The sequence below is a fragment of the Melopsittacus undulatus genome, chromosome 12 (genome assembly GCF_012275295.1).
Source record: "Melopsittacus undulatus isolate bMelUnd1 chromosome 12, bMelUnd1.mat.Z, whole genome shotgun sequence".
NCBI classification, from domain to species: domain Eukaryota; kingdom Metazoa; phylum Chordata; class Aves; order Psittaciformes; family Psittaculidae; genus Melopsittacus; species Melopsittacus undulatus.
In genome coordinates, this window is record NC_047538.1 from 7,534,898 (window position 1) to 7,556,093 (window position 21,196).

General features: G+C 41.6%; 2 protein-coding genes across 4 annotated transcripts; one reads left to right on the forward strand and one right to left on the reverse strand.

The window, feature by feature from the left end:
• Positions 1-2,247: 2,247 nt before the first annotated feature.
• Positions 2,248-9,926, reverse strand: SLC35E2B (solute carrier family 35 member E2B). Of its 3 annotated transcripts, none has more exons than XM_034068309.1 (10): positions 9,816-9,926; positions 8,192-8,422; positions 6,120-6,652; positions 5,644-5,779; positions 5,372-5,499; positions 4,783-4,903; positions 4,407-4,460; positions 3,713-3,785; positions 3,384-3,529; positions 2,248-2,782 (listed from the first exon to the last, which is right to left on the reverse strand). In XM_034068309.1, the coding sequence occupies exons 3-10, from the start codon at positions 6,442-6,444 to the stop codon at positions 2,536-2,538; spliced, it is 1,230 nt and encodes a 409-aa protein (XP_033924200.1). In that variant the 5' UTR covers positions 6,445-6,652; positions 8,192-8,422; positions 9,816-9,926; the 3' UTR covers positions 2,248-2,535. The 3 variants fall into 3 exon arrangements, with proteins under 3 accessions (XP_033924200.1, XP_033924202.1, XP_033924201.1); XM_034068311.1 differs by having other exon boundaries at positions 9,822-9,911; XM_034068310.1 differs by having other exon boundaries at positions 9,674-9,911.
• LOC101876650 (uncharacterized) lies at positions 9,561-20,113 on the forward strand. The gene is made up of 9 exons (XM_034068312.1): positions 9,561-9,851; positions 10,120-10,192; positions 10,655-10,808; positions 13,618-13,763; positions 14,022-14,198; positions 14,333-14,446; positions 17,013-17,099; positions 18,675-18,822; positions 19,267-20,113. Exons 1-9 carry the CDS (start codon positions 9,832-9,834, stop codon positions 19,296-19,298), a joined length of 951 nt encoding a protein of 316 aa, XP_033924203.1. The 5' UTR covers positions 9,561-9,831; the 3' UTR covers positions 19,299-20,113.
• The last annotated feature ends 1,083 nt before the right edge of the window (positions 20,114-21,196 follow it).

A 21,196-nucleotide genomic window follows, 5' to 3' on the forward strand; every position in this document is an offset into this window, starting at 1 on the left:
ACACAACATGCCATAGAAAAGATCATCACACACAGGTACTCTATTATCCAGCCATCGGTTTAGCTGGGAAACAGTGTCATTTTGGAAGCATTGGCTGCTGCAAGTCACTGTACATTTGCGGGGCTGCTGCTCAGAGAGGAATTCTTCAGGAATTCACAGTTTAGCTGTTCCTATGAGAATGCACTTGACAAATGTAAACCAAACACCCCACACAGCTGCAGTCCCCAGCTCAGTGCTGGAGGGTTGGGGCGAGGTTGCAAGAAATGCCATTGAAAGAATTCCAAGAGACTGTTTTCCAGAAGAAATCAGGCAGTCCTGCTGTCATCGTGCAAAGCAACGGGAAGGCAGGTACCTGGGGTGTAATATTGCCAAGAACAGAAATCCTCGTTTACACAACAGGAACAACAACAACAGAGAATTCCTCATGACTGGAGCAAGGAAAGGTCTGACACGTGGACAGACACTAAAGAGGTTGGTTTGTTTAATCTAGTAAAAATAAAGACCAATGATACTGCATAGAAAAGTACATGAGATCAACCCTGTGCAAACAAACTCCATGTAAAAGAGGATTATTGTGCAGCCACAGAACAGGTGGGGCTCAACCAGCCACGAATAGCTTGGACATGGGTCAGAAATAACAAGTTAAAATCCTCTCAGCTGCTAGGGTCACACAAAGTTCTCCACAATAGGAAAGGCAAAAGCCTGTGAGCTTTCAAAACGGAACTCCATCAGGTGGTGAAGGGGTTTACATGAGAATGGAGCAGGGCAACCCAGAAACCACTTCTGTTTCACTTTCAGCAAGAGGAGGAATCTGATGGAAACTGCTTTGTTTTCTGCCAACTACAGTGAGAGTTTTGAAAGCGTAACTACAAGACAAACCACAGAGCTCCAGCCCACAGTGCAGGGCTTTTACTAAAGGGATAGGAATAGAAAGAAACAAAATATCCACAGACATCATATACACAATGATGAAAAACATCTGACATCTCACTCCCGCTTAAATCTCCAGGGGTATGCCCCAGGGAACCAGTCACCTACAGGAATGTGACCTGAAGTAGGCTAAGACAAAATAAGCACACAATACTGAAGACAGGCTTCTTCAGAGCTCTCTAGGAACACATTTCATGTCCTGCAGGAACAGCTTGCTACAGCTAACAGTGCTTCACATGTGGAAACGTTAAGCTTGAGCTTAAGACTTTGCAGGAACTCCAGTGGTAACTTCCCCTTAGAAATTGTTTTTCCCATAAAGACCACTTTATCCATGCTTCTAACTCCATGTTGCAGTCAGAAGACTGGCAATTACTAAGAACCAGGTCATTTTAACTGTTAGTTTTGTCACCAAAAAGTCCATTTGAATGGTTTTGTGGTTTTTTTTTCCACAAAACTAATTGCTAATACTTAAGGGCTTTTTAAATGAAAAGTTAACCTTTAATCTGCCATCTACCACAGAACAGAATTTCCTTCAAAAGGAAAACTTAGGAGCAGTAGAAACTAAGGTCAGCCTCAGTTTATGCTTAATGTTCCTCCCTTTAGTGACCTCTCTTCCATCTGTGTCACAGACAGCTCTGAGATTCTTTACATAAACAGAAATGACAGAAACACTTCGCACATAGGTCACAATTATAACCCTGAGTTTCTAAAAGGCAGCATTTTGTTGCACTTTCAGAAATAATACCAAAATATTTCCTCATAACAGAAATACACAATAAAATGCAAGAAATTAAAATAGTAAAATGGTTTCTTATGGAAATACAGAGATCCTGCTTCCTTTGTCACCAGAAATTTTCAGTGTTTTTTACCTCTAGGCAACTACAGATATTTAATTCAACACTCCATTTGTACAGTGTAGGTATAGGTGTGTACACTTGTGTTTCAATATTGTCAATGCAACCAGGATGCAATATTTTCATGTTATAGTTCAGTAGAAAAATCACTTTTCATTCCTAGCTTTGTGGTCAGAAATAGCTGCTCGTCACTGCTTTGGGGCATGGACTCATTGCTAGAGTTCTCTTCAACTAAACGTATACCAGAATAAGTCACTTGTTAGGAGAGGAGGGGCTTCTTTCTTCCAGCTCTGTGATGCACACAAATAATGGAGGACGCAGGCAACGTAGAGTAAGACCCAACTAGGAATATCAGTTATGTACCAATCTCATTCCACTGCAAGCAGGTAAATTACAGTGGGGGTCTATGTTTTCACAGTATGTTGATGAGGAGGGAGAAAGGAATGGTTTTCCCACAAGACACTGAAGTTCTTTCTTTAATACAGCCTTGTATGTTACTTGCAGTCAAAGACAGACAATAAAGCCCACATTTACCACGTTATATGACATTAGGTCCTCTGTTTGGTCCACCAGTTTCTCAGTATATCCAGGCTTACTGGATTCTTCCCATTGTTTTGTCTCTGCTTCAAGTCCCAGGCTTGACCTGCCATGAACTCAAAGGTACTGAATCAGCATCAACAGTTGAAGGAACAACCACTTTCAGGAAGAGTTCCTTCTGAATTATGCTAGGTTGGAAGAATGAATGGCCACATTAATCATACGGTTCCAAATCCTTGGAAATCAGTGGCTCAGTATCTTCAGCTGTACTTTGTGCAGACTGTGGGGCTGCAGCTGCCAGGCTGTGTATAGTCTCTTGCTGATGCTGCTTTGCCTTGTTATATAGTAGAACTCCAATTGTCACTAGAACAGTCCCAATGGCTGAGAGGCTTGTGATTTTGTTACCAAACACAATAATACTTAGCCAGATCGACAGTGCATGCTTCACAGTACTGGCAACACTGGAAAAGGAATATAGAAATTAAGGCCAAAGAAAGCTCTCATATCCCACATACAAGTTTAAGACTTTCAAAGTTTAGGATCAGGATTACCCCAGAGGCCCTAGGGCTAGGCATACAGAAGAGCAATTATTGAATCAGAATTGTGCAACAGCCTAACAAAGCTGCTGATATCTGACAATGTAAGTGGAAGCTGCCTTTAAATTACACATCATTCAGTAAATACAGCTTGAGCCGTGTCATGCTTCAGAAAAAAGGAAGACAGAAGTAATTGCTCATATTCTGTACTGAAGCAAATGGAAGCTTCAATGTTGGATTGAAGGGTTCCTCATTAACCAGCTTTAAGGAATGGCTGTTAAATCTGAATAGAGTACCTGTGTTCCCTAAGCAAAACAGCATGGCTCAAATGCTGCTCTCCTCACAGCGAGGGAGCAAATCACAGTGTAGCCATCCAGATGTGAAAAGTTTTCTTCTTCACTTGATGCATTTATGCATTTCCATTATTTCTTTCTTTGCACAATACTTTTACTGCCTAGTTCTCAAGAGAAATACTAAGCAAGAAAGAGAAAATAAAACAGTGTTCCTGACACAGGAACAGTTTTACCTGAAAGTCACAGGAGAAATTTTTCCCATCAGGGCATAGGCTGTAACACTTTGTAGGTGGAACAAGACGCCATCTATTAAGAGAAGTATGACAATATCTTGGTTGTAGCTGAAACTCCTCCCACTTTTCCCAATCACAGGCACATCCTGAACAACAAAAAAAGAGGAATTCAAGAGTTTAGTTTATAAGCAAATCTCAAAGTGATTTTCCATTCGAGTCATTATTATTATAAGCAGAGAGTTTTACAGTTAAATATCAGCAAAACAAAACCTAACCCCAGTGGCACATTCTGCTCACAAGTGAAAAAAGAAAACATAAATCTATCTTACCATGAAAAATATCCAGGCTGGAATAAGCATAACCACTGCAGCAGCACTTGTGTAGAACTGAAGCTCTGGGGCTCTACAAAGGGTAAGAAACAATGATTAAATGATTAAAAGCTTCCTCTTTCTTAGAGCCGAAGAAGGCTGCATCATTATTGTATTTACAGGTATCAAAAGTAATAAATGCCATTTACCAAGCTTTAGGGACAATCAATTTAGCAGTCTCTTGCAAAGACAGTGTTCTGCTTTTTGTGTTGGCTGAGATGAAGATAAAAAGGCACGTGCCTTCAAGACCAAAACTAGCACTTTATCCTGTGTTAAAATACATACACACAGCTATAGGTGTATCTTACCACAAATTTTGACTCCTGGCTCAAGTTTCATAGTTAAAACATGAAACGAATTCTTACGTTCATTTCTACAAGCCTAATAACATTAAGGGATGGTTTATGACAACAGAGTACTGAGTTGTTTCTGTGTAAAGATAACTCGCTGTGGGTATGCTCAGAGTTTTAGTCAGCTATGAAACTCAAACCTGCTGCAGTGGGATCTGAGGATAGGGGACTTTTCTTTCCCTGATAAAATGATTTAGGTAAACAGCCTGTAAGAAAATCTTGGTGCAGTATAATCATAAAGACATGGTTTCTTGTGCAGCCCAGATTCCATCTATAAGCAACTCTGAAATATTTTTAATACTTACGAAAATCTGTATTTATCTCCACTGAGTAGCTTTTTGGAAAAGACATTTTGCAAACTGGAAAACACAAACAAACACCATTTACTTGTATTTTAGTTAGGACAAATAATCAGAAAGTCATTTCCCATACACAGGTAGACAAGTTTGCCACACATTATACAACTACAGACAGAAGTTTGGTCTAACTCCTTTAAACTAAGAGTTGTACTATTTTTCAATCTCATTAATGCTAGCAGATATGACAGAGAAACTCTCTTCTGTTAAAATAACTTTAAATACCGTCACTTTCAGGTAGTGTACAAACCCAACCACAAGCAACAATTGTCTTCTATCTAAAAAGTATCTTTTATTCTACAATGTGAAACTATCACTGTCTTACCAGTCCATGATATTAGTAGATAAAGCTGCCGAGAAACCTAGAATGTTGAAACTGATTTCAGTAGCTGTACACAGAGCTAGCCCACCCATAACAGGAATCAGGGAGAGGTTAACCAGCAATCCTGCAAAGCAAAGGAAAAATTGAAATCTGAGTTTAATTCATGTACTTCCAGTTACAGGTACTGGATGCTGTAGTTTTTGAAAGCTTAAATTCTACCTTAATTTCTTTAGTTGAAAGAAAGAGCAACTTATGTGACTGACTTTTAAAGCATAGAGGTCTTAGACAAGAGCAGGGTGCTCCTGAAAACAATATGGACATGTGCTTACTGATCTATCTCCTTTGAAGAAAGAAAACGGATCTTTTTTCACCAAATTACAGGAAAAAATTATAATCTCCCTGCTTGTTCTGTGACTGAATTAACTCTTCTTCCTCTGGCTCATTCCAGCCTTCTGCCATTTGCATCACAAAGCAATCTATAACGTGGCTTCTGTATTACTTCTATGACTTACAACTTTTAAGAAGCAAAATCTCTTCAAGCAAAGAGCATGAGATTGCAAGTGGAAATCACATTTCAATGTGAAGTACTCACCAGTGTATTCCCCCAGTATCATCCGAGACATGATAACAGTAAAAATAGGTGCAGAGCTTTTCACAGTTTCTGCAAATGAAACTGCCACATTCTTCAAGCTGACAAGACCCAAGACAACTGTTGCAAATCTGGAGTGGAACACCACATGAAATGAAGCAGAAAAAACACTGCTTTAAGAGCTACTCTTACACCTCTAGGATAAAAAAAATGAATTGCATTATAATTTGTTTAGGTTCAGAAGAATGATCTCCAGCAATTATTTACCCACTTACCTCATTAATCCAACAAACAGCATTATCATGATGAAATTAGGCGGATAAGAGATGCGTGTTTTGTGTTGATATAAGCAGCATGGAACAAACATTTTGATACAGCCGATAAAGGTGGTTGAAAGCATCTGAACAGCACCTAAAGAAAGATGAGAGGGGAAAAAAAGCATAAATCACAAGATTTTATTTTCTGTAAAAACCCACACTACCCTCCAACACAGAGAAAAAAGCGCATTCTGCTTTATGGCTCTTAGCTCTCAGACACCATCTTTCAGGAAGCAGAGGAAAGGACAGTGTCAGATTCCCCTTCACAGGCTGAGATCACAACTCTTGAGTTCCCAACCCTGAGATCCAACCCACACCTCCTAACTAGGTCTTTTTCACTTCAGTTGAACCATTTTGTCTCTCAATTTTATAGTGGAGGAAGTGGTATTGTCAAATATCTGACTGGAATTAAAGTGTAACAGAGATATGGTTACCTAGCATGCTGGGCTCTCCTTCCAGTAATGAAAGAATGTACTTGTTAAGAAAAAGGGTGCAAAAGCTGAAGAAAAACCACAAAGTGAGGTAGATGAGAGCATGAGAATTCCAGATGCCCAAGTCCGACTCAATGACCGTGGTCTCTGTGATGGTTATTTTCAGCACGTTCTCCTCTGGCACACTGTCACTCCTGGCAATTACAAACTTTTCACTCCTGTTAGCGAAGAGTGAACCCAAATGAAACAGTGATTTTCCCTTTGGCTTTTCTTCAAGGGAGGGAGGATTAAGTTCCTCTGGTGTCTGAGCACTCGTCACAGTCGACATGCTGACCTGAAGAAATCAGTATTTGTCCTTAATACAAATCAACATTGACTTAGCAGAGAACAGCGCTTGGATGAAACAAAACTATCATGTGCTCAGTGTTTCATCTCCCATGGCCTGAAGAAGTGTCCTCTTTTGGTCCTCCAAATTACATCTTGCATAAAGATGAACTCCACATGCTGCTTTGTGTGGTCTATTCCATTTTTTCTGCCTAGAATGACAAAAATAGAGAAAGAAGTAAAAAAGCGTGTAGCTCTGAACATAGTGACATCCGTAATCCCTGATGCAGCAAAGATACCACATTTCACCTGCAGTTTACACAAGCAAAAAAAGACTTTAATAGCTTGTCTATCAAACTGGAGTTTGCACTCCTAATATGATCCCAAGGCTAAGCACACATTTAGATAAGGGAGATCTAAAACAGCATGCGCAAACACAGAAGACTTCACATGTCAACACAGCCTTTTCAGTTATAATGAGCTCCTCTTCAAGATTCTACAGTTTCTTTGACCTCAGTCTAAGATCTTCTTATAACCACTCAACACAAAAATCTTCACAACCCAGAAAATCTGGGCAAGAGCCTGTTCCCTTACCACTAACTGACCTGTTATCAACTGGAGTCAATAATCAAGGACTGTAACGTCTAGTCATCATAACCACAGTTATCCTGGTAAATGTGAGCTTGCAATTCAATATTAGTATTTGCCATTTTAAAAGATCTGGCATCAAATAATTTGCAACCACAGGTTTCTCCTTTTGTAAATTACCCGAAGGATGGCCAGCTACAGTAGAAGAGTACAGGGAGTAACAAAAACAAACAGTGACCTTTATTCTTAAGTCATGTAATGTTAGTTGGTATCAAGATGCTAACAGATTCAAAGTCCATATTAAGAAATAAAGAAATTGCGTGTGAGCAGCTTATCTACAACACTAAAACACACCACTGGCTTTTCTGCTTCCTATTTTGCAGTCTGTGTTTTAGGAGTAAAAGAAAACAGGATGAATCAGATGAGAATGGATGGACAGGACCTCTTCTGCTGCTCAACAAACACACACTAGGAGAAATTACACTTGAAATACTTTTATCCAGAAGAAAATTTGTTGGATAAACAAGATATGGATTATGTTACGCAGTTAAAAAGTAATCACTGGAGGGGGATCACCGGACGTCTTGGAAAAGCTGCCTGAAATGAGATCATAGCACTACGGTGCATCATACAGTGGGCAGCACAAGAAATAATCAATGGCAAGCAAAAAAACAAGAGCTATAACAAGAGCTACTGCTGATTTTGTCAGTATGTGAACAGAATATAACATCTCAAAGTAAATCATAAATATGTACTAAAGAGTTAAACATAGTGCTTCAGTTTTGATTTCCTACTTTACACTGAAATTTTCCATCCCTCCAGTTCTGTTTCTGGTATTACGGCCATGCACAGAAGGTTTCCACCCCTATCCCCTTAATTTCTTGCCATTTTACCAGGAAATCGAGCCAGCAGCATGCTGAGGTACAGGACCTTCTGACCCACTCACGTTAAAACCATGTACTTGTATTAAAAGCCCTCCATCTTCAGAACAGTTATCACAATTTTGTAATACTTTTCCTGTTTCTGCTACTCAATTAAAACCAAAAGCAGTTCTGCACAATGAACCTCCCACCCTCAGCAGCACCAGTATCATATTTGATAGCACTGGTACCACACATGGCAGGAAGCACAACATCAAAAAAGAACACGCTTAAATTACTGACCTGCTGTCTGAAATCAACTGGAAGATCTTAAATGAGCTGAGAGAGTTCTCCATCTGGAACTGATTCAGTCATCCTCCCTTAAGACTAACCCGCAGCCGATGTTTACCAATAGATGAAAACGTGGCAGTGGTTGGTTCTTGGATGACACACACAGAATCAGTCTTGCAGCTCAAAAGAACAGCAGTGTGCAGCGTGTTTTGTACTCTTCCTTGTATCTTCTCCAACTTTTAACTATGTTAGCAATAAGAATGTTGCATTAAAGGTGGAAAAATATGGCGAATAAGCTTGGCAAGAGATAAACCCAACTCAATATTGAATTGTTTTAATGTGGTTATCACTGACACATGTCAAAAATCCTCATAACGGTATTCACTTAAACTTCCTTCTCATAAAAAAATGCAGATTTAACCCTGTTTTTAAAGAAATTATCAAATTAAGAAGCTCCTTCAGCTCCAACCCCTGCCACGGGCAGGGACCTCTTCTACTGGAGCAGTTTGCTCCAAGCCCCAGTGTCCAACTTGGCCTTGAGCACTGCCAGGGATGGGGCAGCCACAGCTTCTCTGGGCACCCTGTGCCAGCGCCTCAGCACCCTCACAGTGAAGAACTTCTTCCTAATAACTAATCTAAACCTCCCCTCTGTCAGTTTAATGCCGTTCTCCATCATCTTGTCACTAAACCAGATCTTAAAATGAAACATAAAATAAAAAATATGCGAAAAGATGGAAATAGCTCAGTACTTTCCCGTAGTCCAGCTGTACTTCCAGTCACTCAGTCCTAAACCCTTCCCTGCCCTCATCGGACCAGGTACCGGGCAGACCCGCGGACGTTCCGTATCCCGCAGCCTTCGGGGCCGGCCGAGCATCCCGAACGGGAGATCGGCTGCACGGCGGGTCAGATCCCCTCCCGGGAGCGGTGCTGTACCTCGACCTTCAGACCCGACTTCCCGGCTCAAGGACTCTGCAGAGCGCACCTCCTTTGCATGAAGCAGCACCGATCCCCCCCTCCTCGTGGGGAGACAGCACTCGGACTGCGGATCTCCGCCTGCAGCACAGCCCGGTGCCGGTGCTCCCTCCCAAGAGCCGGGCACCGCTCCCGGTCCCACCGGGGGGAGCTCAACCCTCCTCTGGCAGCGCTCTCGCCGCGCACGCCCCCAGGGCCGACCTGCGGGGATGGGTGATGGATGGACCGGGCGCGCTCCCGGGAGACAACAGCCGGGAACGGAGCTGGGGCCTGGGCCCTTTTGTCACAGCAGCCGTTTGCTGCCCGGTCGCGACGTGCGGACAACGGGGCGCCATTTTGGGGAGAAAACCACCACAAAAGAACAGTGAACACAAAGGAAGAGAGGTTACAGAGGGTGCAGCCGGCTGAGCCCACACACGGCTCCGCCAGGCGCTCCGCTCGGGGCCTGCGCCTCACACCGAGCCGGGCGAGAAGCACCGGCCCGGCTGGCCCTGCCGCGGCCGCTCCGCCTCAGGAACGCACCGGAGCGTGGGGGACCACGGAGCAGAGCATCCCGTTACCCGGGACGGGGAAGTGACGTTCCGCGCTCGCCCGGCCTGCCCCGGAAGTGTGGGCGCTGCCCGGAACCCGCGCGTTGCCACCGCAGCCATGTAGGTCCCGTTACCGTTACCGGAGCGGCCATGGAGGGCGCCGAGGACAGGTAGCGGCGAGAACCGGCGGAGCGCCATGGGAGGCGGAGGGAGGGGAGGCTGGGCGGAACCAAGCGAGGAGCAGGGGGTGGCTCTCGGCTCTCCCCCGCCCCGTTACCCGGGAGGGCGTGAGCCGGGGAGGGGAGGGGCCTGGGCTGCTCCTCCGCCCCCTCCTCCGGTTGGTACGGCCCACTTGTGAGGGAGCGAGTGGTCCCTGCTGGCGGGTGGGCCGTGCCGGTGATGGTTCCCGTTCCCATTCCCAGTTTCTGTCCTCTGCAGCGGCAGCGGAGCTCCCCCCCAGCCGAACCTCACCCCCCGGCACCGGCAGCTCATCCCCACGCCCTGTGGCCCAGTGAGTACACCGTCCTGTTTGCTTCCGCCGCTAAGGCCGACCTGAGGGTCCGAAAGAAGTCGGGGACGTGAGGGCAAACGGGGTTTATGCCCGTTAAAACTGTGTTATCAAACAGCCACGGGGCTGTTGGTGCCTCGGTCCAACCGTGCAGCGACTCAAGCCCTGCCGTGTTCTCAAAACCGGCTGGTTTTACTTAAATAAACCTGTTTAATAATAAGAAACCTGTGATTTCCAATAGCCAACACAGCTCCGGCATTCCTGATGTCCATAAAAAGCATGGCCATCCAATGCTGAATGATCCCCAGGGAGTGGTGGTTCAGGCCAAGCTCCCAGCAACTCCAGTTCCTTTTTCCTGGCACTGCCAACCTCACATGGAAGCAAAGCAGGCTTTGCTGGCCTGGTGCCATCTTTTTAGGAGCAGCAACTAGTCTGTACATGTTTAAGAATGTCCTTCCTTTACAGATAAAGCCTTGTTCAGAGCTCTCATTTCCTGTGAAGATCTACTTCTGTGTCACTATCTTGTCTCTGCTGAGTGTCATAGGGCTAACCATAGAGACACTCGTTCGACAGACTGAGGAAGATTTCACCATTTCTCTTATTCAGTTAATTGGAGTTGGTAAGAAACAGTTTGTATTTTAAAACAAATACATTTTTTCCCCAAGGTAGTAATTAAGCAGCAACTGAAGTTTCTTATTTCAGTCCATTTGGCCTGATGTGTTCCACATAGAATCGTCTATAGCTCAGCACTAAGAAGCTAGATGTTTTTCCCACTGTGGCTTTTCCCACTAAAAGTGAAAGGACCATTAATAGATGTGGTGTCATTGACAGTAAATTCATGTGTGAAGAGTATGAAAAATACTCATGTTTTAGGAAGTTCTCCTATAATTTGCTTTCTCATTGGCCTTTCCTCAGGCAGATGTGGCAATGATTTTGCCTTCAGAGCACTGTCACTTCATGTAAAACATACTGAATGTTCAGAGCTTACCATTTTCCATTTTAATGTCTATGCCATAATACGCTGGGGATTCCAGAGATATCCAGGCTCCAAGTCTTGTCATAGAGCATACATCTTCTAACATGAGCCATGCTTATACTGAGTTGTAGTTAGCTTCAAGGCATCATCTTACATGGCAAGAAACCAAACATACATAGCTTGATCTGAAAAAGAAAACATCAAGTCATCTCTGTGTGTTCAGTTCCTGCAAGGATGTTGCTTTGCCTGAAGTGTTTTAATAAAAGAGAATAAGGACCTTGGTTTTTTAAAGCACTCTTTGTCTGATCATTATTGTCCTACTGGAAACAAAAGCCAAACTTCCTTCGATATTTCCCATTAGAGCTTCAGTAGAAACTGGTGTTCATATTCCTGGGTCCATTTGCATTAAGTAGAAATGAAACTTAACATTAAAATAAGTACACCTATAAGTATTTTAGGGAGTCCTTTTCAATGGCTTTAGCAGGTCTTGGCTGTTGGCTTGCTGGCCAAAACAGTGTAGAAAAGAATGGACTCTGGGAGTACTTCCTACACTGGGAGTGTAGAAAGGAGCAGTGCACACTCATCATAATCAGTCATTGCTTCCCAGCTTTCATCCAGAGGGAACAAAGACAATAGATTTGTTCTAGATTCTATAATTAGCCACATCCAAACAATACCTTTATCCCAAAACACCATTTTGATTAGCAGCTTTTCACCCAGGACTCAGCTTACCAACACAAATTGCTACATTAGAACAAACCCCTGGTGCCTCTCCTCTGACACACTGGTTTTGTTAGCAACCACTGTTTGGGGCTTCAAAGGGAAATGAAGAACCTTTGTAATAAATCAGATGAATCCTGGGATGTTATAAATGGGCAAGTTGAAAGCATGCTTGCTAGTCTGTTTTTCACCCTACTACCTTCCGTTGGTTAGTATTTTATGCTGCAACACACAGGCAGGAGGACATGCACCCCTCTCACAAACCTCTGGTTTAAATCAGGAAAAAGATTTAATGTGTATTTTTAACACATTGCTTCAGATTTCAAAGCTTTACTGTAAACAGCGTTTGTTTTTTCAACATTTTAGTCAGTAAAAACAATATCATTCATCGAACATGTTAAAACTATGATTTGCCTACTTTGAAATTTTAAGATGTGTAAGTTAACCTCATTAAGCATGCAAACCCCATGTTTTCTATGAGGCAGACAGACTGACAGAACTGATGATAGCTCTTTAAAGAAAAGCAGAGGCCCTGGCTGTAAGAGTTTCTTGGATTTACCACTTGAGATCTTTACTTTAAAGAGGGTTTGGGATTTAATTTACTGAAAACTGTTCACTTACTAAAACCAGAAATGTGCATTTGCTATCTTTAAAAAAATCTTAATGCTCATTAAAAGTTGCATTTTCCAATTACTCGTACAGTCTTCCTCTGATTTAGGAGCTCAGTTTGCAAAACAAGGAAATACTGACTTAAATTGGTCAGGTCTTCCTGAAGTCATAAGCATGCCAAAAAATCCCATGATTCACTTTGTGATTTCCCAGTCATTTGCTGTTGTCGTAATCTCTGCTAATAAAAGTGAAAAACCCCCCAAAGGAAGTTCTTTCACTAGAAGGTTTGTTTACAGAGACTGAAGTTATTATGTTACCTTGAAAACCTCTATAGTACTTTGTCCCAGCCTAGCAAAAGGAAATTGATGTGCAGAATTAAGGAAGTAGCCCTGTGGAAAAACAAATCTCTTGTTACTTTGTTTACAGTAAGGATTAACTAGTGTTTCCAGGAGCATCCTAGATAAGAGCAAAAAACTGATTCCTGCTTTTATGAAAAGAAAGCCTTTTCCTTATTTAAGCTTTCTCCAAACAGTGTGGACTTCAGCAATGGTAGCAATGTATTTTACAAAAACATAACTCAGCACTTTCCTGAACCAGTTCTTTTCAGGACTATAGTTTGCAGGTGGGGTGTTTCAAAACCTCCACAATAGAAATAAACTATTAGGAATCCAGTTTCAGTTCAACACACAAGCCATTTACAGTGGTCAGAACCACACAAACAATGCTGTAAAGGTACATGTACAAGTAATAAATTGCTTGTTAGTCACTTGAATTACTCTCACTGGGAGGATTATGCAATTAGAGTTCTTAATAAAAATGCTGCTGCTTCATTTAATTCAAATACACTATTCAACACAATGTTCAATAGAGTATTAAGAGTAACATCCCATAGCTGCCAGTTTGGATAGCACAGATGGCTTTTTTTGCATGCTAACCACAGGGGTGTACTCATTTTAAGTATGTGATTCAGGCTCCTTGGTAAGAATAATGACACTCTTGACTGAGAAACCCAAGTTACACAGTTTTAATACTTCCATTTTGTCATCTGGATTGAGCACATTGAAAAATTGTGTCACGTGAAGTCTGTGTTCACCTGGTAACTGCCCTTTCCTCTCCTTCCCAGTGTTCTGTGTATACTATGTGACTAGAGGAATCCTGCAGGAGAATCGCCAGGAACTCATCGTCTTTGTGCTTTCCATCCTGCTAGTGATGTTTCGGTCCGTTGTCAACTTCACAGTTCTCTCTGCTGAGCAAAAGCCAAAACTCCTGGTTAGTCTCCTTCTTTTAATGAACTTTTCTCCACTTTCTGTGTTTGAAAATCTTAGAAAAGTGAGATAGCTGATAAAATAAAAATCAGACTGAATTATTCCTATCATTGAGTAACAAAATGTGCACTCCCACAATTGCAACTCTGTTTCTCTGATCTATTCTATGGGCTTCTTTATGACAGTATCTGAAAATAGCATGAATGTCAAATAATTTACTCACTGCATGGCCAGTCACATCCTTATTTCTCTTTCCCATCAGGCTCGCTTCATTCTGATCCTTCTGGTTGGCTCCTTTGATGTGATCTGTGCCATCATCCTCATCCAGAGTCAAAGCATGATGGCCTTTCGAGTAGGGGGTGCTCTAGAAAGCCTACAGTCACAATACTTCATGATGAATCTCTGCTTTTCTATGTTGACCTTTGATCTTCAGGCACAGGTATAGATCTCTCTTCCCCTGGGTTCTCTTTTTTTCTCTCCTGTTGAGAATAGCTTAAGACTGCTCAATTTGTGTCAGGTATTTTTTGGTCTCAAACCAGTAATTTTACCAAATCTTTACCTCTTCTCCTTCAGCTCTGCTTGTGTGTTCTTCTGATAAGCCTGCATGAGATCACCCTTCTACATAACATCATCTCAGCAACAGGGGTTCTTTGGGCCTGCCTGAAGGTGTCCATCAGCATCATCGCAGTAAGTGTTAAGCTAAACAGCAACACTAGCAAGTCAACTTCTTGTTGACAAGCAAGTCAATAGTCAACTTCTGAAACTACAACACCCTGAACCCTTCACAGGCTGGGAAGGCACAGCCATCCCATTCTACGTAACACTGCTAACTGGAAGGGCTCCAGAATGGATGCCAGCGGAAAACAAGAGCACCAACAATAATGAAGTCAGGTTTCTTGTAAATCTGTTTCTCTCAGCTAAGCATACAGGCTGAAACATCACACTGTCATCATTCCTTTCTCAGGGACATTGTTTTATTCTCAGTCCTTGATCACCTACTTTAATGAAACCTGTAGGATCACAGTGTCTTCAACATTTCTGCCTGTCTGATTAAGGTCAGGTGAAACTGCCAACACTCCTCCAAGTCGTTAAGAAGATGGATACACAGACACAGTGAGACTGCATAGGCCTTACATCCTTAGGAAACCTGACCAAAAAGATGAGTGGTCTTTTACTGGGGCAGCTTCTTTCAAGGTCAGTGACAGTTTTCAGGTTAACGTAAGGATTTCTTTTGCCAATCAGACAACTTCCTCTGATATCTTGAGAACTCTGTTCCAAGAACGATTGCTGGAGCAGGGCCAAAGTACATCAGATATGTTAGTCTTTTATTACCAGGAAGGAGTTTAGGGGGTTTGGGGGTTTGTTGGTTTGTTTTAGGCTCCTGGAGTATTTGCTTTAACCATTCATTTGATGGCTTTTCTTTCTAAAAATGGAGATAGCACCAAGCACTGAGCTTTTCAGATACCTTGGTAATGTTAGGTGAATAGGAGCTCCTTGTATACTTTTATGAAGTACTGGGTCTTTGCTTTCAGTTAAAGCGTAGCATGTGTGGAAAGAAGGGAGGAATCAGAACCAGGTCTACTTTCCTGCTAGGATTAAAATGTAAACCTTTCAGCTACTTTTCTTCCACCATCAGAAACAAAGTTGATCTGAGTAGTTGCTATTCACAAATTCTTTGCTTTGCCTTGCTTTGCTTTTAGATATTAAAAGAGACACTTTCTCTAAAGAAAGAGGTGCTTTAGTTAGGTAGTCTTCTGGTTTAACATACTAGATATTATGCAATAGCAAACATATTTCTTAATAGTTCAAGTAGTAAATGTCCTAGGGATAAGTACATATTCTTGCCCTTTGCTCAAAACTAGAACCACCTGAAAGCTACTTTTAACCCTGTCTAGGTACATTACTGATTTATCTACTGGAAGAAGTTAACACCTTCATGTCTAACTAGAAATAGGAAATGCATAATTATTAAATGCAGCATTAAATTATTTTTCAGTAAGTGGCAGCCCTGCAGGGCAACAGCAACTTAAAGGTGGATACATTTCATGGAAGTCTAGTAGCTTTGCATCCAAGGTAAAAAAGATTCTGTTTCAGACAGAATGTAGACAGCTTGACAGAGGTGCAATGATAAGAACTCCTTTTCCTTACCCTGTTCAGACAAGTTTTCCACAATTAGCTTCTTGCAGGTGATGCAGCAGTAAAGAAACACACATCATGGTCTATTTTGGTGCTCGCAGAAGCTGCACCTGCTGTGAGGTTATTGGGTAAGAAAGTTATGGAGATATACATAATCCACCAGAAAATATAAGCATAATAGAAGGGAAAACTTGGAAATGCCTCATACCCAGTTGTTTCTGGTAACTGCAGTACCTGAAAGCAGAGCTAAACCTCATGTGCCCTTGTTTCTGGGTTGATGCCATTTCACAAGTGGATTATTTATTATTTTTAATTCTATTTATGTATGTGCTCTCCCATTTACTTTAGTGGATTTTCCTATCTCCATTATTTTTCTCCTCCCATTAATTACTAATTCTCTCTTTCCTCCTCTTGTTTCTCAGCCTTTTTTTTACTTTGCCTTTTGGTCTTATCCTCAGAGGAGGACTATGCAGTACCACAGAAGATGGGAAACAGTAGTAGAGGTTGCAGAGAACAAACTCCCCTGGGGGGGGTAATTCCTTTGGTGCTTTTGTAGAAGTTTGCATCTTGACACTTGCAGAAGAATCAGTATTGGTCTGGGGGGGAATCTGTGATTGATCAGATGCATTGAATCTTACCATAGCAGTGGTGCTGTCACTGCTTTCATTCCCAGTGACTCAGCTGGTTTTCTTTCCTTTGTTCAGACCTGCCCTTCCAGTTTAGGAGAGCTGCAAGCTGCTACATGCAGGAAGGTCCTATGGTTTGTTGTGAAACAAAATTTTCCTGACAGTTAAATCCTCTTGCTTCCCCCACATTTGGTTCTCAGTGACTTCTCTGTGGTAGAAACAAAGGTGGAGAAAAGTCATAGAGCACTTTCAGTCTGTTAGCTATGAAAATGTTTAAGTCAGAGCAAATCCAAATAAAAGGTACATCAGTGGAAAACAGAGACCACATTTCCTGCTAAAAACATAGGCAGAGAAGGCAAGTGGAGAGCAAAGTTGTAACTGAGAGCTCAGCTAGACCAACACTTCAAATGCTATTGAAAAATCAACTATGTGTAGCCCTATAGAACATATAGCAAGTTATAAACCTGTATATATCTCATCTTATTTTACAGATTTTAAAAGAACTGAAGCCTCTAGTGTGGATTTTTCTGACTCAGAACATACCTGAAGTAGCTTTTCTCATCTACCTGCTTTACACGGTAATTCATCCAACTTACTTGCTCAATAACAAGGAGCAGGGCTGGAGGCCTCTTCATTACTGCATATTCTACCTCTTCAGGATCAACTTTTCAATGCAGGGACAAGGCCAAAGTGCTCTTGAACAGATTAGTCAGAGGGAGAGGCTCTGGAAGTCTGCAACTGGCAAAGTGTCCAGAATGATTAGGGAAAGATACCACAAAATCTTCCAGTAGAAGATACATAGCTCCTAAAAAATGCCTCCCCTCCTTCACAAGAGGTCTGAAGTGGTGCCAGAGCATCTGACCATCTGCAGGGCCTCAAGTCATTATATTGGAAAGAATTTCTTAGGCAGCATCTCCAGCTCTCCATCCTGATCGTAGCCAAAACAAAAGACAATGTAAGCCAAACAAACTCCAGTGTTAGGCAGTTTTTTTGGCGCTGTGATAGTGATAAAGCACTTATCACTAGGACACCCGAGCACCTCCCACAGCACATTTGAAAGGAGGTAAGGAAAAAGGGCAAGGACAAGGCAGATTGTTCATCATGGCAAGGGTTTGAATGCTGAGAGGAGCCAGTGTTTTTAATTTTTCACATAAATAATCTCCAGATACTAATAAAAGTCCATCCAGTCCCTGGGGTTTTATTTACTGAAGGATGTAGTCAAATCAGGCTCTTCCAATTACTCATGGGCCTGTTTGATCTGGCAAAGCACAGAAGGACCACACGCTGTCTTTGATGGCTATACTTGTACTGCAGTTAGGAAGTACAGGGGATGGCTTCTGATATAACATGACAACTTGAAAGTAGCTCAGTCTCCTTCCTTTTTTGCATGATAATGAACACACAAGAGTGACCAGCAAATGAGGACATGGACATGCAATGCAATACTTCTCTGTGCTAGACCTGCAATATAGTTGCTTCTCCAAACCCAATTATTTTAGCATCTTGATTTGGGATACACTATTAGGTTTGCTAACAGACCAAAGGCGTCAGAACTATTTTTTTTTTAATCTCATCCTGATAATCACTAACCCTGTTGGGGCAGTGATCCTTCTTCAATGCAGCAGATAGCTGCAGGATATAAATATTGTTGCTTTTAATTAAAATTTGCCATTTTCTCTGTGTCAGATCACAGGTGAGGCAATTACTAACATCATAAGCACAGTAATTGGGCCAGCAGGGAATGAAAATGGGATCGTGAAGCTGTCCCCCCCCCACACACATGACAATAACAGTACAATGGCAGCCAGGGAACATAACTCCATTCTGTATTATACAGCAGAAACAAACTGAGATGTAAGATGAAGTCTGGCTTCCTTATCTCCAGTTTAATTGCTTGTTCAATCTGGACACAATACTGTTTCATATGACTTCAGTGATGTAGAGATCAAAAGGTATAATGCATTTAGCCTGTCGATTTGCAGCTAGAGAATCATGTCATCAGGAAAGCAAGATAATTTAAAAGTGAATGGGGTTTTCCCCCCCAGATACAATCTAGTGACTCCTTTCACAGATATAGTGGTTGATTGCATTTTATGCCTTCAAGGTTTTGTGGCACTAGGTGTTAATTGCTGTATGTCTCTGTTTTGCTGCAGGTGATAAGAGAGTGGGGCAAAGGGAATTCTTACACCCTAGAAGCTGCTTTCATTATCGGCTCTTTCATTTCTGTTGCAATAAAATCTGTTTTGTTTTGGGCACTGATTCATGTCTACCGCAGCTTTGGGCAGGGGCTGAGAGAAAGAAGTAAGTACTTAAGAAGTTTAACTTCACTATGAAGATTAAGTAGAGCTTGTTGAGCCAGGAAAATAGAGCTAATAACAACAAGGCAGATCCCTAATATCAGTCACTAACTAATGCAGCCTTAAAATTTACTGGTGTGACAAAGTTCAGAAGCTTAGATGAAATATATGTGATTTCTCCCTGAAGAAAACTGGTATAGTCAACCTATGCAAGAACTGATGCTAACCAGAAAAAAAAGGCCTGTGTGGAAAAATCTCTTCTATGTAAGATATATATAATTTTACAGTGTGATAAAGAAGAAAAATTAACTGGCTTACAATAATGAAAAGAGAGATAGTAAAGCGACCTAGAGAGCCAGTATTCTTCAACTACACAAACCTACTTTTACATGAAGGACAAAAATGCTGCTAAGCACTGGTTCTTGACTGATCTTTTTTCTTCCCACAGTGTTTTCTTCCTATGGAAGGATCGACTCCTGAGCATCCCCCTTGTCTCCTATCTGCAGCTCTTACAGAGTGAAATTGCAGGGGAAGGTCAGATGAAGTACTTGCATTTGGGATGTAAGACAATGGGTCTCTTTCACAGAGATCGAGGAAGCTGCTCAGAAAAATGTCTATACATTTCCTGGTTCATACTGTGCTATGGAACTTTAACAGTGCAGCTGGTAACTTAGTTTAAAAAGCAAAGTGCTCTCGGGAAATTAACAGTAATCCTCTCAATTCAGTGAGTTCTGCTGACAGGACAATGCATCTTTCACTCCTTGTTTTCCTGCTGTTGCTTTGTAACCAGAGGAGGTTCACAACATGCATGTGAGTAGAGACTGATGTTAATATAAATGCTGTTTTCTGGATATATACAAACACAATGAAAATAATTTGCACACCATCTTGCAGACCTGAGTCTGGAAGTGCATCCATCGTCCTACCATCATTTCTTACCTCAGATCTGTTGCTGAGCAGGAGTCAAGCCCCAAAGCTGCTTTGGTGGCAGCTGTATTCCCTGACTCCACAGTTGTGTGATGGCTTAACCCCAACAGAATGGCTGGGGCTCTTCTTCCTCATCTGACTTCAGAATACGTAACTTATTTTTCTTAAACACCTGAAAACCACACAATGTAATCTCATGCCTCCCTATAGTGTATCTAACCAACGTGCCATTTCATTCACCACTGTGACTGTTAAAATAAGCCTTTAATATTGTAATTTAAAAGTTTGGTATTTTATTCATTTGAACCTTTAGCTACTTACTGGCTCTCTTTTTTAATAAAGTATAAGCACAGTTTGCACATGGATAATTGTATCTCCTATCAACAGCATGAATTCAGTGGGTAGCCTCTTTACAAACTGGATGTGGAAGAGGATGGAATAGCAGCTGACATTGAACATTGCCATCACATTCCTCTTCACACACATCTTTAATGTGCAGACACCTGTACACTGCAAAAACTAGTTCAAATAGTTGATTGCAGTTTATTAAGGAACTTTACAAGGATTATCTCAGAATTTCTATTAAGAAAGTATTTTTCTCATCCTTGTCTTCTAAACCTGAAACAGATCTACTTTATAGATAGCACAGTGGAGGTGTGGAGAGGTTAAATGCCTATGGTCAGGCTGCACACTGCTGATGTCAAAAGAAAGCACCAGAGCACCAGCTGATGACTGTGACTTCATTCCACAAATCAAAATGTGACTATGGATCGTTACTGAAGGAATGCAGGTAAAAGTGTATTCAGTCCTTTTCCAAAACAAGCAAACTTGTCTTCCCTAGAGCAGGACCAGTAAGGGAACACTTTGATCTTGTAGTAAGCCTGTATTTGAACAAAATTAGCCAAAGAAAGCAAGGCTGCACTATGCTTTTTATCTTCATAGTAAAGAGATGGCAGAAAAAATCATTAAAAGGAAATAGGTTGAGATTACATTCAAACATTTATCTCCTCAAAAGCAGAAATGGATTGTTATATCTTCATATTCTCACAGAAAAGTATTCTTACTCCAGACTAAAGCCTTGTTTAGTTCCTGTGGAAATCTGCCTGTTCTTTTCACAAGGTCCTGAAGTTAATACTTCTGTAGGTAAGAGCTATTAAGCTTAATCTGTGGAAGCTTCCTGATACACAACCCTGTCATAACCTGCAGACAGTATCTTTGGCCTACTCTGAATTAAAGCACTTGATTTTTTGTTCAGCCACTCTAATCCTAGATGTCCACAGTCATTAAACCAACTGGTTCAGACAACCAACTTCACATTTTCTATTAAGAAAATCAGAAGACTCATAAGAAGACTCAATCATAATCATTAGCCAGAAGTTTCATGGAAGAAGTGTCTAAGACTTGGTCACAATGTGCAGAGGCAAGGGTTACAGTGGCATTTAAATTATGTT

Excerpts from the sequence above, each read along its gene's own strand:
- SLC35E2B (XM_034068309.1), bottom strand. The coding sequence starts at position 6,444 with ATGTCGACTGTGACGAGTGCTCAGACACCAGAGGAACTTAATCCTCCC. Across the intron at positions 5,780-6,119 it reads AGGAGAGCCCAGCATGCTAG|GTGCTGTTCAGATGCTTTCA; the intron begins GTAACCATATCT and ends ATCTTTCTTTAG. Across the intron at positions 4,461-4,782 it reads TCTACTAATATCATGGACTG|TTTGCAAAATGTCTTTTCCA; the intron begins GTAAGACAGTGA and ends TGTGTTTTCCAG.
- LOC101876650 (XM_034068312.1), top strand. The coding sequence starts at position 9,832 with ATGGAGGGCGCCGAGGACAG. Across the intron at positions 10,809-13,617 it reads TATTCAGTTAATTGGAGTTG|TGTTCTGTGTATACTATGTG; the intron begins GTAAGAAACAGT and ends TCTCCTTCCCAG. Across the intron at positions 17,100-18,674 it reads TCATCTACCTGCTTTACACG|GTGATAAGAGAGTGGGGCAA; the intron begins GTAATTCATCCA and ends GTTTTGCTGCAG.